This window comes from Hypanus sabinus, chromosome 4, assembly GCF_030144855.1.
Source record: "Hypanus sabinus isolate sHypSab1 chromosome 4, sHypSab1.hap1, whole genome shotgun sequence".
Lineage (NCBI taxonomy): Eukaryota > Metazoa > Chordata > Chondrichthyes > Myliobatiformes > Dasyatidae > Hypanus > Hypanus sabinus.
This window is the reverse complement of record NC_082709.1, coordinates 142,233,092-142,251,367: the sequence shown is the minus strand read 5'-3', so window position 1 is coordinate 142,251,367 and position 18,276 is coordinate 142,233,092. Positions and strand designations below refer to the sequence as shown.

Below are 18,276 nucleotides of genomic sequence, written 5' to 3'. Positions count from 1 at the left end.
CAGAAGGAGATGATGGGCAGGCAAAGAGATAAAGTGAGAGAAGGAAAAGGGGATGGGGAATGGTGAAGGGGAGCCAATTATCAGAGGTTCAAGAAATCAACGTTCATGCCATCAGGTTGGAGGCTACCCAGACGGAATATAAGGCGTTGTTCCTCCAAACTGAGTGTGGCCTCATCACGACAGCAGAGGAGGGCATGGATAGACATATCAGAATGGGAATGGGAAGTGAAATTAAAATGGGTGGTCACTGAGAGATCCTGCTTTTTCTGGCAGATGGAGCCTAGGTGCCTGGCAAAGCGGTCTCCTAATCTACGTCAGATCTCAATGATATACAGGAGGCCACAGCGGGAGCACCAGACACAGTATATGACCCCAAAAGACTCAGAGGTGAAGAGTCACCTCACCTGGAAGGACTGTTTAGGGCCCTGAATGGTAGTGAGACGTAGGAGCAGGTGTAGCACTTGTTCTGCTTGCAAGGATAAGTGCCAGGAGGGAGATCAGTGGGGAAGGACAAATGCACAAGGCAGTCGTATAGGGAATGATGTGCTTGGTGGTGGTATCCCATTGGAGATGGCAGAAGTTGCGGAGAATTAAGTGCTGGATACGGAGGCTGGTGGGTGGTAGATGAGGACAATAGGAACCCTATCCCTGGTAGAGTGGTGGGAGCATGGGGTAAGAACAGACATGCGTGAAATAGAAGAGATGTGATTGAAGGCAGCGTTGAATGTGGAGGAAGGGAAGACCTTTTCTTTGAAGAAGGAGGACATGTCCTTTGTTCTCGAATGAAAAGGATCATCCTGAGAGCAGATGTGGTGGAGATGGAAGAATTGAAAGAAGGGGATGGCATTTTTACAAGTAACAAGGTGGGAAGAGGTATAGCCCAGGTAGCTGTGAGTGTCCATGGGTTTATAATAAACATCGGTAGATCGGTAGACAAGTCAGAGAGCTAGAGAAAGGGGAGGGAGGTGTCAGAAATGGACCAGGTAAATTTGAGGGCAGGGTAGAAGTTGGAGGCAAAGTGGATGAAATTGATGAGGTCCACATTGCTGCAGGAAGCAGCACCAATGCAGTCGTCAAAGTAGCATAGGAAAAGTGGGGATGGCCTCTAGTATAGGCTTGGAACCTAGACTGTACCACGTAGCTGACAAAAAGGCAGGTATAGCAGGGACCCACATGAGTGCCCATGGCTACACCTTTTGTTTGAAGGAAGCGGGAAGAGAAAAAGGAGAAATTATTAAGAGTGAGGACAAGTTCTGCTAGATGGTGGAGAGTGATGGACGAGGGGAGCTGGTTGGGCCTGGTGTCCAGAAAGAAATGCAGAGCTTTCAGACCTCCTGGTGGGGGATGGAGATGTATAGGGATTGGATATCCATTGTGAAAATAAGGTATTGGGAGCCATGGAACTTGAATCATTGAAAAGATCCAGAGCATGTGAAGTGCCACGGATGTCGGTAGGAAGGGCTGAACTAGGGGGATGAAACAGAGTCAAGATGTACAGATATGAGTTCAGTGATTTAGGAACAAGTTGTAACAATGGTTTTACCTGGAATTCCAACAGGTTTGTCAGGCAAGAAAACCATGCTGACTTTGTCCTACCTTGTCCTGTGTCACCATGTATTCCATATCCTTAAAATTGACTCCAACATCTTCCCAACCACTGAGGTCAGGCTAACTGGTCTATAATTTCCTTTCTGCCACCTCCCTCCTTTCTTAAAGAGTGGAGTGTCATTTGCAATTTTCCAGTCCTCCAGAACCACGCCAAAGTCCGATGATTCTTGCAAGATCATTACTAACCCCGCCACAATCTCTACCACTACCTCTTTCAGAATCCTAGGGTGCAGTTCGTCTGGTCCAGGTGACTCATGCATCTTTACGTATTTCAGCTCACTTCTCATTCCTCACACCCTTCAACACCTGGCACTCTGCTGGTATATTCCACTGTGACGACTGATGTAAAATACTTATTTACTTCACCTGTCATCTCCTTGTCCCCCATTATTATTTCTCCAGACTCATTTTCTAATGGTCCTATATCCACTCTCATCTCTCTTTATATTAAAAATATATTAAATCTTAAAAAAGGTTAATTTGAAATTGCAGTAAGAATTATGAAAATAGAGACTTGATAAATACAGACAAATGTCAGCCATATTTCTACAGATCTAAATCTTAAAACATTGAACCAACGATTGTGCATAAAGAACAATGCACCGAGGATTGTGCATGGAGCCATCATATTGGTTTATTGAGCAAAAAGTCTCTAAAAGTCTCAGGCTAAAGTATCATAGGGCCAAATTTTTATTACAGTCTTGCTGAAGCTGAGAAACCCAGTGAAGTAAACTTTCAACAATTTTGTGTTACCTTTCAAGTGATGCTGATTGGAATTGCTAAACTAATAATGATGAATGTGCTCTTGTAGCTTTTTTCTTGGTGTTTATTTAAAGCTACACTGATCAATAGGAATATTTTCTCTATATCAGATTTTACTTTCTTGATTTGTAATTTTAAGTGTTGTGTTTATTATTTGGTTAAATATAGTTAACAGAGGAAATCTCTCTCAATGATAAAACCCTAAAGAATGAAACAGGGTGTGGCAACAATGTGATGCACTACTTGAATGATGATTCAACAACATGATTAAAGCCTTCACTGTCTTCTCTCATTGAGACCAGTGATCACAAGAATGTAGTCTTGCTGGATTTGCACAGATAATTATAAAGTTTACTCTGTCACCATAGAAAGTAAATCAAATGAAATTTATTAATACAGGGTAGAGAATCTCTGAATAATTTCTCTATTTCTAACATAACTGGTGGATACACTGTAGGGATATTTCTTCCAGCTTTTAAGTCAGTTTTCAGTACATGTTACTACAGATGAATGGAAGAACTCTTATGGAAACCAAAACCCAACATGTGATCATAAAATATAATTAAATGGTTTTAAACATAATCTTAAATGGTATTCTCATATGTTTGTACCCTAGAGCTTTATGTAAATAAGGTACCTAGTTGAAAAGACCTGAACCACAAAATGCCTTGAATTGTTATTGCTCATAAAGATGCTTCTATTACAGATATCACTTTTGTTTTGAATTCTGGAATCAAATTTCTGACTTAAACCTTATTTGGAGCTATAAATATATCAGCTGGGTAAAACATTAAAATGAAACTGAATTTGTTCTCTTGAGTAGATGCGAAGATATTATGGCACTATTTTGACAATGGCCAGGGGAAATTATGTCCAGTGTTTGGTCAATATTTACCCACAAACATCACCAAATTTAATTGCGTTTTTTGTGGGAGCTTGTTGTGTAGAAATTGCTTGGCATGTTTCTTTCAGTCCAATAATCACTACACCTTGAAAGTATTTCATTGGTTTAAAATGCCATGTGGTACTTTGTAATCATGAGGGATGCTTAAGAAATGGTTAAGAAAAAGCATTTTTCTCCCTTTAAGTATCAAGTCACAGTGTAGACTCAACAGGGGATTCTTTTTGCTTTAGTTGATGTACAAGCAATTTTACATATGTATGATGGCATCAGGATTCACAAATTCTACTGCTATGAAAGCACTTTTATGATTTTGAAACAAGCAAAGAGCCATAACGTATTCCATCATTCTGGCTGAATGACAACAGTTGCAAACAAGAATTTTTTTTTTCTTTTTTTTGCACATTATATTTCCATGTATATCATCAGATGCTCCAAAATAGTTCAGAATTTATGAAAGACCTTAAATGAAAGTCAAAGAACTGCATCCAAGTGGCAACCTTCACTGCAAATGGCAACAACCTGCTGAGAGAATACTGTTGAATGATCTGTTGGCCTGCAGACCAATGATTCAAACAACTAAAGGAATTCTCTTTCCGAGACCTTGTATTGAATTGAATTGAATTGACTTTATTACTTACATGCTTCATATACATGAGGAGTAAAAATCTTTACATTACATCTCTGTCTAAATGTGCAATGTGCAATTTATAATAAATAGTATGTACAATAAGATAGTCAATAAAACATAGAAATACAGTTGTGTCAGCATGAATTAAGCAATCTGTTGGCCTGGTGGAAGAAACTGTTCCGGAGCCTGTTGGTCCTGGTTTTTATGCTACAGTACCATTTCCCAGATGATAGTAGCTGGAAGTTTGTGGTTGGAGTGACTCTGATCCCCAATGATCAGAGAGTAAAGGAGGGGGCATAAATGTAAATTTCTATGCCATTTCCACAAAGTTCAATGAGATTCTACTGGCAGACAAATTTGTGGCCTCCTAAGTTGTTTAGGTGAGGTTAAATACTTGAGCTTGAGGAACAGCTCAATGCATTTCTTTTGTCCACCTTACACCATAATATCCTGATGAAGGGTCTCAGCCCGAAAAGTCGACTGTTTACTTTTTTCCCCTGAATGCTGCCTAGCTGACTGATTTCCTCCAGCATTTTGTGTGCGTGTGTTGCTTGGATTTCCAGCATCTGCAGATTTCTCTTGTCCATAATATCAGAACATGACTTATCCCCATGGCAACATTGACCCCACTCTGTCAATGATTTCCCCCTGCTCCCACACAAGCCTCCCCACACTCTCTACAACAAAATCATTTTGTTTTCTCTCTCCCCCCCCCCCATTATTAAGGAAGATCTTTAATCTGAAATATTCTCTGATTCTTTTTCTACAGAAACTGCCTGACCTGCTGTATGGCATAGGGTCATACAGTTATATATATAGTGAAAAACAAATATTTTGGTCCTTGTCTGTACAAACCTACAACCTAAAGCGTCAAAGAAAGGACGGTGAGCACGCGGGAATGCCATCACTTGCACCTTCCCCACTACTCTGTGCACCATCGTAACCTAAAACTATATCACTACTCCTTCCTCGTCAGGGAGTTCAAATCCTATAATTCAGTACCTTACAACATTGTCGAAGCATCTCCACCAGGAGGACTGTAGGGGTTCAAGGGCAGCTAGGGTGACAAAATATGCTGGAGTAAAATTAGATTGTCATTTCTCAGTCAGCTGACATTTTCCCGGCCCACTAATCTACCAGTCTTTGTTACTTCTATATAAATGGCTTTTTTCACTAATTTCCGTACCGCATCAGCAGAGACTTGTCCCTTGACTCTCTCGCGACCTTTATTCACAGGCTGTTTTCTCGCTTTTCACTCCGTTTCTACCTTTATGTAGGGGTCTATGTAACTTTTGACAACGCCGATTAACCATAACTAAAACTTAATAGAAAACAGATAATAATAATACGAAACTCCTTGTATTTCTCCATCGACGATGACTTGTGCCCCACATATCTGCTGACCATCAGACCCGGGACTTACCTGTCAGTGTCGGGCGCGTTTCTCGCTGGGCTTCCTTCCTCGGGAGGTTTATTCGAAGAGGATATGTTGGATACGTTTTTTGCGATGTTCTCATGCCAAACACTTGGCATTTTAAATGCACTCATTCTATCCCGACCGATGGAGGGAGCGGTGCATCCCACACTGAAGAGGGAACCCTTCACTGAAACCGAAGGAGGTTGGACTGGTCGAACTTGAACAACTGGGCTGACAGAAACAATCAAAATAGCGGAGGAGGAGTCTTCTTATTAAAATAGTTGCTTCGATAGGTAGAGCCAACTATTAAAAAAGGATGTAGTAACTGAACTTTTCAATACGAGACGGCAAATTTAACATCTTAACTCCCGTCCACTATCCTGCATTATTCCGAGAGGCAGTGAAAACCGACCTTATTCTTCAATGAGATTTAAAAGTAAATTATTATTAAGCTCTTTTTACAAAACAGCAACATAGCCAAGGTTATCTTCACTCAACGGAAAACCTTTCTGGAATTTGTTGCTGACTCGTATGTTCATTCAGATGGCATCTCTCAGGACTGGAGCTGCAATAATGGTCTAGCAATAATCCCTGTAAGTGAATCACCGTAACCAATTTTGAACGGAGGTGGAAGAAAAATGACAATACTCGCCCGATAACCGATTTTTGGTCTCAAGCATAAATATAGAATCTGTACAATTTAATTAGTTACCTGAAGGAGGCAGTTGGGACTGAAATTAGGAACTTCTGAGAGACCAACATTAAGAGCATTTCTTCAGGACGTTCCAGGTACTAAACCGAGACTTGAACCATACACCTGATTCAGTGAGGTTGTCAGCAAGTTAACGCCTGAGAATAGTGACAGCTTATCAGCCAAAATTAAATGTACAATGACCATAATCCAGTACCACGTATAGTCGAAAAACTGTAGTTTCATCTCTACAAGGCATTAATTGAAGGAATTGTTAAGGGAAAGATTAAAAATCAATCTCTCTCTCTCCCTCCCTCCCTCCCTCCCTCCTTTTGCTGTCTCGCTTAGATTATCTACTGGACAGATATTTCCTCTCTGGTTGCCTTCTGACGTGTATTATGTGTTTTGACTCATAAAATGCTGAAGACCAACCTTTGCAGAATACACACTCCGTGTAAAATAAAATCATCTGCTGAAAACAGCATTTTCATCTGCATGCTGAAGGGTCTCTGCCTAAACATACATAGATTCCCCTCCTTAGATGCCACCTGACTTACTTAATTCCTTCAGCACTTTGTGAGTGTTCCCCAAAATTTCCAGCATCTGTAGAATCGCTTGTGTTTATTAAAATTTAATTCTTTAAACACTATGTTTTTAGGTAATGCTTTTTATAAGATTTGATACAGTACAGCAAATAAGTGTGTGTGTGTGGGGGGGGGGGGGAATGTTGCCCTTAATAGTAAAAGGGATAAAGTATATACGTTTGGAAGCATCTCCGGAACTGTTCAGGGCATTGATGAGCTCACACCTCGAGTATTTAGGGAGAAATATGCTTAGGTTGGAGGGAGCTCAGAAAATTTGGTAAATGATTTTTGGAATAATGGTGTTGACTTTATGAAGAAAATTGAGCAGATTGGGATTACATTGATTTTCGTTTATAAGGATGAAGTGTGATGTTATTGAAGTACAAGTCTTGGGAATTCGATGCTGAGAGGATTTTATTCTTCACAGTATCTAGAACTGAATGGATACATTTGGAGAAAGGGCTGCCTCAATCAAGATGCTGATGAAAGTTTCTTCTCTGAAGGCTCTGCATCTTTGGGTTTCTTTACTTGAAAGAGGAAGCTCAATCATTAAACATATCAATGTCTGAGGCAACAGACTTTTGATGTTCAAGGGAGTTGAGAGATATTGGGAAAAGGCAGAGAAACAGAGAGCAGGCTAAGTAAAGATGAGCCGTGACCTTATTGAATGTTGGAACAGTTACGAGAAGCTACATGCTTTTGTCCTGTTACTACTTCTTTTGTTCTTAATATATAATATAAAACAAAATTGATCAATTGGATGAGTTAAACCCAAAAGAGGCATCACAGGAAGAATGTGTAGGTTTCAGCAGAGCTTGTGGAAAGTAAGGACTTCAGCTTTAACTTTGGACTTCTGTAGGGTGAGAAAATGAGTGGTGGGGTTGGGAGTTGTAGATGTATGAGAAGATTGCAAGTCACTGTATTGTTACTATAAAGTAGTCATGATAAAGTGGAAGCTGCCCTACCTGCTAAGTTCACTCTTACATGGAGATTTTCCAGCAGTAGTTTAATCCACAAAGCTGATTGAACGTCAAGCCACTACCCACAGAAATGCTTTGTCAAGATGGCTAGGCTATTTTCCCAGCTGACAAAGCTGATAAAGATTATTTAAAAGAAGTAGAAACATATTAAGTACTTTAGAATGTTAGAAGCCACTAAACATTGAAATTCATTTAACTTAACTTAATATATTATTCGTCTTCCTGGTAGCATTACTTTACAATGAATGGAAGCACTGAATCTGTCACTATCTAAAATGAAGGAGTCTCCCTTTTAAGATGTGGGGAGAAATCTTTTCAGAGGGCCACACACATAGGGCAGTGAATCCAGATGGAGTATTTTTAAGGCAAAGGTCATCATATACAATACTACATACTACTTGTACAAGTTTTAAACACCAGGGGTAAGAAGAGAGCAAAAGGAGATTTGCATTTCACTAACTGATTCTGCGGGGAGGAGAAATTGAAAAGACAGGCAGGATCAAATATATGACTACTGGAGATTGGGAAGGGGTTGGGGAAGAGCTTAACTAGTATCACATCCAATAACAATACAAAGCTCAGTTCACCAATGAGTGACAAATTGCAATGACATTAACTAATTTTACCTTAATGTCTTTTTATTTGCACTGTCAAAATGCAAAGTAACTTTATTATTAAAATGCATATATGCCACCATATACTATCCTGAAATTCATTTTCTTATCAGCATTTACAATAAATATGAAGAAACACAATATAATCAATGAAAAACTACAAACATGGACAAACAACTGATGCGCAAAAGACAACAAACTGTGCAAATACAAAGAGAGAAAAAAATAAACAGGAAGTATCAAGAACATATGTTGTAGAGTCCTTGCAAGTGAGTCCATAGTTCGTAGAAGTAGTTCACTGCTGAGGTGTGAAGTTGAGTGAAGTTATCCGCTCTCATTTAAGAGCCCAATGGTTGAGGGGAAAAAGTCTGTTCCTGAACCTGGCAATGTGGAACCTGAGGCTCCAGTAGCTCATGGCAACAGCAAGAAGAGAGCTTAGATCTGATAATGGATGCTACTTTCCTGTGACAGCACTCCTTGTAGATGTGCTCAGTGCTTTACCTATGATGGACTGGGATGTATCCACTATATTTTGTAGCCTTTCTCATTCAAGAAAATTAGTGTTTCCACACCAAGATGTGGTGCAATGAGTTAAAATACTGTCCATTGTGCATCAAGTCTGTCAAAAGTTTTCCATCAATGACCTGTTCCCACTCACTTTCAGAGACTTTTCATCTCATGTCCTCAATATTTGTTGCACATTGGTTATTGGATTTACCTAGTATGCCGGCAAGAAGGTGAATCTCAGAGTTGTATATGGTGACATATAGTACCTTAAAAAAGTATTCAGCCCCAAACCCTTTGTTCACATAAATGAGTATACTAGGGATTTTGCTAACTTTAACTGTGAATTTTTATTTGTGAATCACATGTTCCTTTTTTTCCACAGTAGAGCACCCAAAAACAGGGCAAATTGTAAAGGATGAAGATCTAAAAGTTCAAAAACTGTAATGTCAGCAGTTCAAAAGTATTCATCTCCCTTTCCTCAGTAATTATGTGACCCACCTCTCATAGCTATTACAGCCAGTAGTAGTAGTCCTCATCGTATTTTCTCCTGACCTGATGAAGGGTCTTTGCCAGAAATGTCGACTGTACTCTTTTCCATAGATGCTGCCTAGCCTGCTGAGTTTCTCCAGCATTTTGTGTGTGTTGACAGCCAAGTAGTCATTTTGGGTAAGTCTCCACTAGTTTGCACAATGAGATTGATCAAGATTTGGTCATTCCTCCTTGCAAAATTGCTCAACCTATGCTGTTGGGGAGCAGAGGTGGACAACAATCTGAGGTCTTCCCAGAGATGTTTGATCAGGTTAAGGTCAGAACTTTGCCTGGGCCACTCAAGGACATCAATTTTCTTCATTTGAAGCTACTCCATGGTTGCTCTGGCAGTGTGCTTTGAGTCACTGCCCTGCTGAAAGATGAACGTCCTCCCCAATTTAAACTCTCTGGCAGAGGCTGGCGGGTTTTTAACCACAGTCTTGTGTATTTAGCAGCGTTCATCTTCCCATCAATACTGACTAGATGACCAGTCTCTCCTACCAAAAAGCATCCCCATAGCATGATGCTACCTGCAATATATGTTACTGTAGCGGTGGTGTTACCTGGCTGATGTACAGACATAGATTTATGCCACATGTACCACTTAGAATTGAGGTCAAAAAGTTCCACTTATGTCTCATCTGGCCACAAGACCCTCTTCCAGATCCTTACAGTATCTTCTAAGTGATGCTTTGTAAAGTCTTTATGGGCAAGAATATGCCTTTTTAAGTGGTAAATGTTAAGTAAATCTAGTACTGTGAATCAGCTAGGTAACAATGGCAGGTGGAATTTAATACTGCCAAGTGTGAGGTGGTGCACTGTGGGACAACCAACCAGGGAGAATAAACATAAGTGAATGGTAGGGCTCAGAGATGTGCAGTAGAACAAAAGAGACCCAGGAATACAGATACGTAATTCCTTGAAAGTAGCATCACAGGTTGATAAGATCATAAAGAGAGTTTTTGGCACATTGACCTTATAACAAGCACTGAGTGCAGGAGTTAGAATGTCATGTTGAAGTTGTATATGATATTGAAGAGGCCAAATTTGGAGTATTATGTGCAGTTCTGGTCATGATATACAGAAATACATCAATAAGCTTGAAGGAGTGCATAAAAAATACAAATATGCTGCTGGGACTTGAGGACCTGAGCTATAGGGAAAACTTGAATAGGTTAGGACTTTATTTCCTGGAGCACAGGAGAATGAAACAAGATTTTACAGAGGTATTAAAAATTATGAGGGGTATATGCAGGGTAAATGTATTTTCCCCTCAGGTTGGGTAAGAATAGAAATAGAGGCCCTAGGTTTAGGATGAAAGGTGAGTTATTTAAGGGGAACTTCTTTACTTAAGTAACCATATAACAATCACAGCATGGAAACAGGCCATCTCGGCCCTCCTAGTCCGTGCCGAACTCTTAATCTCACCTAGTCCCACCTACCCGCACTCAGCCCATAACCCTCCACTCCTTTCCTGTCCATATACCTATCCAATTTTACCTTAAATGACACAACTGAACTGGCCTCGACTGCTTCTACAGGAAGCTCATTCCACACAGCTATCACTCTCTGAGTAAAGAAATACCCCCTCGTGTTTCCCTTAAACTTCTGCCCCCTAGCTCTCAAATCATGTCCTCTCGTTTGAATGTGGTGTGAATTTGAATTGAGTTGCTAGCAGTAGTGGTAGGTGTGAGTTCAGATATAACATTTAAGGGAGATTTGGATAGGCTCATGGATAAGAGGGGTACATAGGGCTATGGTCCAGGTATAGGTAGGTGGGACTAAGCAGCAGATCAGACCAGCATGAAATATCGTCCAAATGGCCTATTTCTACACTGCAGTGCTCCATGATTCTATGAGGAGGAACTGCTTTTCCCAGATATTGGTAAATCTGTGGAATTCTCTGCCCAGGGAAGCAGTAGAAGTTATCTTGTTAAATATATTTAATACACATAGATTTTTGCATTGTAGGTTATGGGAAATGGCAGGTGAGTTGTTACTCAACTTGTTAATGGCCAATTCAGCCATAATCTTAAGGAATGATCTTAAGAAACAGGTTCAACAGGCCAGTTGCCCTACTCCTGCTCCTATTTCTTATGTAACACATAGAAAGTTTTAAAATAATAATTTTTTATAATAAATATAAAACTTATACTTGTTGGCAGCTTGGAAGCTGATCACTTGACATTAAAACAAGATGCTCCAATGATTCTTGTTTTGTCATAGCATGTTGAATCGATCTATGTTAGAGCAATTTCTGAATCTGGAACTTTGCCCTTGCATCTTATTCTTCTTGATCTTCCAAGGCACCTTAGAAAGATATGGTTACATTTTTTATGGCAACAAGTATATATTATTCTTTACTTACATACTTAGCATTTAAATTGATATATCTTCAGTCTAGGTTATTCCTCATCTCTCAAAGGCTCTTCATGTTTTAGTACTCCTTTCTGCATTCTTTGTTAATAGTGATGTTGATCAATAGGGTGCTTTCTAGGTAGGCGTTTGCCTGCTATCTACACTGGATGTCAATAGATATAATGGGTAAGACATCATATCAGCTTTCTGGAAAGATTTTGGAAGTTACACAAAGCTATGCACATTGGTATATTAGAACTCAAAATATTCAACATGTACTCACAAGAATTATTTCTTGGCATGGTCCAAAACATGTTTTTTGGGTGGCAATTAGTCATTTAGTTTGCTTTGGAATGATGAGATTATGGATCAACGGTGGACAATGGAGGATAATAAGGCACATAGGGTTATTCATGAAACTGTCAAGGAATGAGTTACTTCCTTGTTATATGGTCAAAACGTTCTCAGATAGCTTCACAGCAATTAGGGCATTTCGTGCATGAATGTGGGCTGCTGTTCTGGACTTTTCATGTGATGTAATTTCTTCCTTGCTACTACCATATTGGTCAATGCAGATCTTCTAAATGCCAGTAGCTTCCCAATGGATAGGTGTGTTTGGTTAAACTTCTCCTGAGCCTCATTAGTTAGGTTCCTCAATAGAAATGACTATTTTAGTTAGATACTCTGTGTTTAAGTAAGTCTATTAGCTTGGAAATGAGAGTTGATCATAGGTAGACTGATGAAGAAAGAACGAATTGTGCTTAATATCCTGGAACCCTGCACAAGCCCGCATATAAGTTGGGTACAGTGAAGCTAACATTAGGGGAGTGAAATAATGATTAATAAATACTCATGGCTGATATGAAGGCACTTTGTGAATGATGTGCACATAATCCAATTCCACCGTATAACTGTTGGAAAAAAACACACAGCTGATTGCACACTAATTCTTTATAAAGCTTTAAATAAAGCTTTAATGTCAAAGGAACCCATCACCTTCACTAACGAACTTAATGAGCAGCACACGGTGGTATATTCTGCATCCTTTGAGAGTCATTTCCATACTTCTACCCTTTCTCTAGTATTGCAAGTTCCTTTCTACTAGTCAAATATTAGTAATTTGCATTATAGATGCAGTCCGACTGAGTAAATACTATAAGTGCCAAAGATTTATTGGCTTTACTGTACTCTAACATAGGTAACATACTAAACATGGAGCCTCCCTGGAAGCACCGGCTTTATGAATCTGAAAACATGGATCTTTAAAGCAGTTAATACAAGCTTTTTCAGTGGACACCAGAAACCTTTAAAAACTCCACTGTTTAAGCTGCAAGCTGGCCAATAATCAAGGCTGAATCAGGAATTAACTTTATTTTAACTGTTTGGATATCTACAGTTCGCATCCAGTACAATGAGTCCTGTTCGTTAGATGAGCTTTCTCCACTTTTCACAGCTTAGTGTTTCATTAACCACGCTATCCATCTGTTTTATAAATCCATCTGAAAAACCCTAACCAGGATTGTGAAACTGCCAAGAGGGCTTTACAGTTATGCTTTATCCGCAGCTACAAAATAAAGTAGCTAAAATCTTGCCCAATGACATACACAAACTTCCCTAAACTGGCACTAGTTATGATGTAGCCTGTTCCACTCAAAGAAACACACATACATTTATTTGAGGATTTTGGTTTTTTGCTGGCTCCTAATAATCTGCCTGCAGGGCTTCATCTCTATTTCAGCTCATGTAACCAGTTGCATTTCTGTATTTTTATCTTTCCTGTTCAGTATATTCTACAGTACATCTGATATTTAAAATCTGGTACTAAGAAAGTAACAAAGAATCCTGGAAACACATCCATGGCTGCAAAATCCCTTGCTTGCACCTCTAACTATTGAATCAATGATCAACATAGCTTTCTTTCCCATTTATAAATGGGCTATCTACAGTGCCATACACTTCACTCTTTCAAAAGTCACATCTGATGATTAAAACAAAGCTTAATTACCACTATGCACCTTGCTTTAGTTTATTTTTTGTTTGCAAGATTAGCTTAGGTCAACTACAAGCATAGCTCTTTACTAGATCTGATTTCCTATTTCCCTAAATATATTCAATAATAAACTCTTTAAAGATTCGTGGAGTTGCAATGCGGATCACAAAAGTGTGTTTAGTTTGAGTGACCTAAAAAATAGACTCAAGAGATCTTCAATATTCCTATTGTCTCCACCATCCTCTATAGAACTATACATTCAGAGAAAACATCAAGCTTGGAGTAGAAATATTTTACTGAACATTTTTTTGTCAAAGGTCATGGCAAATCCAATAGAATTTTTATTCTAGTATTTTGATGTTTTGGATAAATTAATTGCATAAAGAGTTTTAAACTGACTCCCTTCTCAAAGAGACAAGAAAATAACGAACAACAGGCCCCACATGCTCACCAAGTCTACGTTGACCATCGACCATTTAGTCACACCAGTCCTAGATTAATCACACTTTTTGTTCAGTCTTTTCAAAGCTCATTAGAACACTGGTAAACAAATTCCAGACTAACCTGACAGTGGGTTGTAAAGTGGTTGCCAAGGACTCAGGGAACACACAGTAAGGTCTGATGATATGATCCTTATTGTTTGGCAGAAAGCAGCTTGTGATTGCATGAGGCTACTCCATCTTAGTGACTGGGTTGTAGCAAGCAAATAAATACTCTTTATACATGGCACTTCTGATTAATCCAGAAATATTAGAAGTAAATTTCTCAAAGGGTTTTCATTTGTTAGTGTTTGAGCAAAAAGTACTCTTTTCAGACCTGTTGTTTAATTTCTTAATATGGTTCTTAGCAAAATCTACAATATGTAAAAATAGTACACATTATTACTTTGACTATGTACATTATTCTTTCTCTCTTAAGAATACATTTTAAAGACAGATTAAAGCTTAATCCACAACATGCTAAGATGCATCCGGGACAAATTTAATTCTTGAGTTGTGTCAAGTCACATTCTGCTTCATGTCGTATCAGAAGCCTTTGCGTAAGATTGATTTTTCACGTCTTCATTGCTTTGATTTGATCTGGCAAATTAATAACAGAAAGTCAACAATCTTGATGCAAACAGAACAGCAGTGCTTTATTTCTCAATTATAAAATTTGCAATTATCCATTATGACCAATAGTGTAATATCTAAGAATAAGTCCTATCTTTATCTATTTACTTTATTTAACAATACAGCATGCAGAAGGCCCTTCTGGCCCCTTGAGTTGAGCTACCTAGCAACACTCCAACAACCTCAATAAACCCTAACATAATTACAGGACAATTTACAATGACCAGTTAACCTAACTGATACATCTTTGGACTGTGGAAGGAAACAGGAGCGCCCGAAGAAAACCCACGCATTCCACGGGGAGGACATAGAGACTCCTTACAGAGGGTGCAGGAATTTAACTCTGGTGTCCTGAGGTGTAATAGTCTGTGCTTTCTACCACACGACCGTGGCATCATTTCTTCTTTTTTTTTAAAAAAAATAAATTAACCTACTAGCCTGAAATTCTTTGGGATGCAGGAGGAAAATCAGTGTATCACAGGGAGAAAGTGGAAACTCCTCAGAAACAGTGCCTGAGGTCAGGATTGAGCCCAGTTCTTTAGTTGCTCTTCTAGCTGTGTCACTATGCCATCCACATCTTAAAACACCAATTATTGCAGAAATTTTAGATCAACTTATCGGCTTATAATTATGGAAATAATCATCTTGCATTATCAGAGAAAACAAAACACACACGAAAAACAAATATTAAACTAGAACAATGCTGCAGGAGAGAATATCCCAAAGGGACTGGATGCCAGGCATACTTAAGAAGAAAATGAATAAGGCAAGAACGTGGGACACAACTGTTAAGAATTAATGGACAAAACAATTTGGTGTTAATTCACAATGATTCTGTTTTCTTAAACAGAAGCAAAAAGGGAGAAAAAAAATCACTTAATGTAATTTGGAGTACATCTGATCAGAATATTGTTGGAAGGTTCAACTCTCAACACCTAAACAAATCTAGAGAAAATTAAATTTGAATCATTTAAGCTTATTAGAAATGATTAGATTGAGAACATGTTTTAATAGAAACTATAAACAGGAATGATAATAAAAAATAAATTTGTGAACTAGCACGGCGTTGGATGCGAGTAGAAGGAATTTTCTCCGAACAATGTGAGGGTTTTTTTTTGGTTGAAATATTGGTGCTGTTTCTATTTCCACAGATGCTGCTTGGACTGCCAAGCATTTACAGATTTTACTGATGCAAATATTTCAGCCAAGGTTCCAACAATTTCTTCTCTAACCTCCCACAGTTGTTCTCAGATGCACATGGTCAGGACTTGGAAATATGTCTACCTTTTTATCTATAAAGACATCCAATACCTTCTCAACTAAATGCAGCCTATTCTTAATACCTCCACATTTACTTTTCCTACTTGTGAGTCTTCACATCTTTCTTTATGGTAAAACCAAAAGAGAAGCAGTCATTAAACACCTTTCCCATTTACTGCAGCACCAGACAATGATGTCCTCTTTGGTCTTAGAGGGTCCCTATCCTCTCCCTACTTACTCCTTTTTCTTACCACCTCACCTTTAAAAGCCCCCCATTTGCTTTTGGGACCTGTGCAAACAACCTATTGCAATTAACCTTTGCAATCTCCTGTCTCATACCACCAAAATTCACCTTGTCCTAATTTAGAACTTCCAACCTGTGGACTAGTTCTGTCCCTTTCCATAACTGTTTTGAAACTAACAGAACTGTGGCCACTGGTCCAAAAATGCTCACACACTGGCATCTCAGTCACCTGCCCTGCCTTATTACCCAAGCTTTGCTCTCTACCTAGTAAGGCCCTCTATATCTTGCCCAAGTAAACTTTACAGAATCCACTTAACAAACTCCACCCTTTCTAAGCATCAGTAAGGTCATATAGGAGCCTGAAAACCCATATACCCAAAGATTCAGAAACAACTTCCTTCCCTCTGCCATCAGATTTCTGAATAGCTCATGAACTACCTCTTCATTCCCTTTTTATCTTACACTATTTATCTTGTAATTGTAGAAATTTTATGTCTTTTGCAGAGTACTGCTGCTGCAAAACAACAAATTTCATGTCACAGTGATAATACCCCAGATTTTGACTCTGCCAGGAATGGCAGTTCCAGTCTATATTAGGAAAGTATAAAATCTCTTCTTTAACAACCCTGTTATTTTCACAACTCTCCACAAACTACCTGCATATTTTCTCTTCTCATTCCTATTGGCTATTTAGGGGCCTATAGTATAATCCCAATAATATGACCCCCCCCCCCACCTTATTTCTCAGCACCACACACAATGCTTCACTAGATGGTCTTTCAGTACTTTCATCTGAGACTACTGCTGTGACATTCACTGCATCAAAAGTATAACTCCTTCACCTTGCATTTCTCCACTTGCATCACACCTAAAGCACTTTTGTCCCAGAATACTTAAGTTGCCAGTCATATTGCCCCCTTAGCGTATTCCCATAATGGCTATAACATCCTTGTCCTAGCTTGGTACCAAAATTAGTGAAATGGCACAAAAAGGCAGAGTTCCTCATTTTCTTTCCTTGTGCTCGCCAAGATCAACATTACTTTACTCAGAAGTAGAGGTTTTACTCTACTATAGTGCAGCAGGCAGCCACGAAATATGATCACAAAACCATGACTGAACAGCAAAAAAAATCACAAAAGGCATTCACAAAGCAAATGAATAATTTTGACCAATAAAACAGGTTTGAGTAATTGCAATCATAAGCTTAAAAATGCTGACTGAATTTTTTGAGGATGTGACTAAACACACTGATGAAGGAAGAGCAGTAGATCTAGTATATATGGATTTCAGCAAGGCATTTGATAAGATACCCCATGCAAGGCTTATTGAGAAAGTAAGGAGGCATGGGATCTAAGGGGACTTTGCTTTGTGGATCCAGAACTAGCTTGCCCACAGAAGGCAAAGAGTGGTTGTCGATGGGTCATATTCTGTGTGGAGGTCAGTCACCACTGGTGTGCTTCAGGGACCCCAACTCTTCATGATTTTTATAAATCTGGATGAAGAAGTGAAGGGATGGGTTAGTAAATTTGCTGATGACACAAAGGTTGGGGGTGTTGTGGATAGTGTGGAGGGATGTCAGAGGTTACAGCGGGACATTGATAGGATGCGAAGCTGGGCTGAGAAGTGGTAGATGGAATTCAACCCAGATAAGTGTGAGGTGGTTCATTTTGGTAGGTCAAATATGACGGCAGAATATAGTATTAATGGTAAGACTCTTGGCAGTGTGGAGGATCAGAGGGACCTTGGGGTCTGAGCTCATTAGACATTTAAAGCTGCTGTGCAGGTTGACTCTGTAGTTAAGGCAGCATATAGTGCATTGGCCTTATCAATTATAGGATTGAGTTTAAGAGCCGAGAGGTAATGCTGCAGCTACATAGGACCCTGGTCAGAGCCCACTTGGAGTACTGCGCTCAGTTCTGGTTGCCTCACTACAGGGAGGATGTGGAAACCATAGAAAAGGTGTAGAGAAGATTTACAAGGATGTTGCCTGGATTGGGGAGCATGCCTTATGAGAATAGATTGAGCAAACTCAGCCTTTTCTCCTTGGAGTGACGTTGGATGAGAGGTGATCTGATAGAGGTGTATAAGA

The 18,276-nt window shown here is 39.2% G+C and overlaps 1 protein-coding gene across 2 annotated transcripts in view; it reads right to left on the bottom strand.

The window, feature by feature from the left end:
• Nucleotides 1-12,542: 12,542 nt before the first annotated feature.
• Nucleotides 12,543-18,276, bottom strand: part of arl6 (ADP-ribosylation factor-like 6) — a 66,089-nt gene continuing 60,355 nt past the window's right edge. Inside the window, exon 7 of one of the 2 annotated variants that reach the window (XM_059968219.1) lies at nucleotides 12,543-14,650. In XM_059968219.1, the coding sequence (XP_059824202.1) occupies nucleotides 14,625-14,650 (26 nt within the window). In that variant the 3' untranslated portion in view covers nucleotides 12,543-14,624. The remainder of the gene's footprint in view (nucleotides 14,651-18,276) is intronic. The other variant, XM_059968218.1, reaches the window with a different exon arrangement.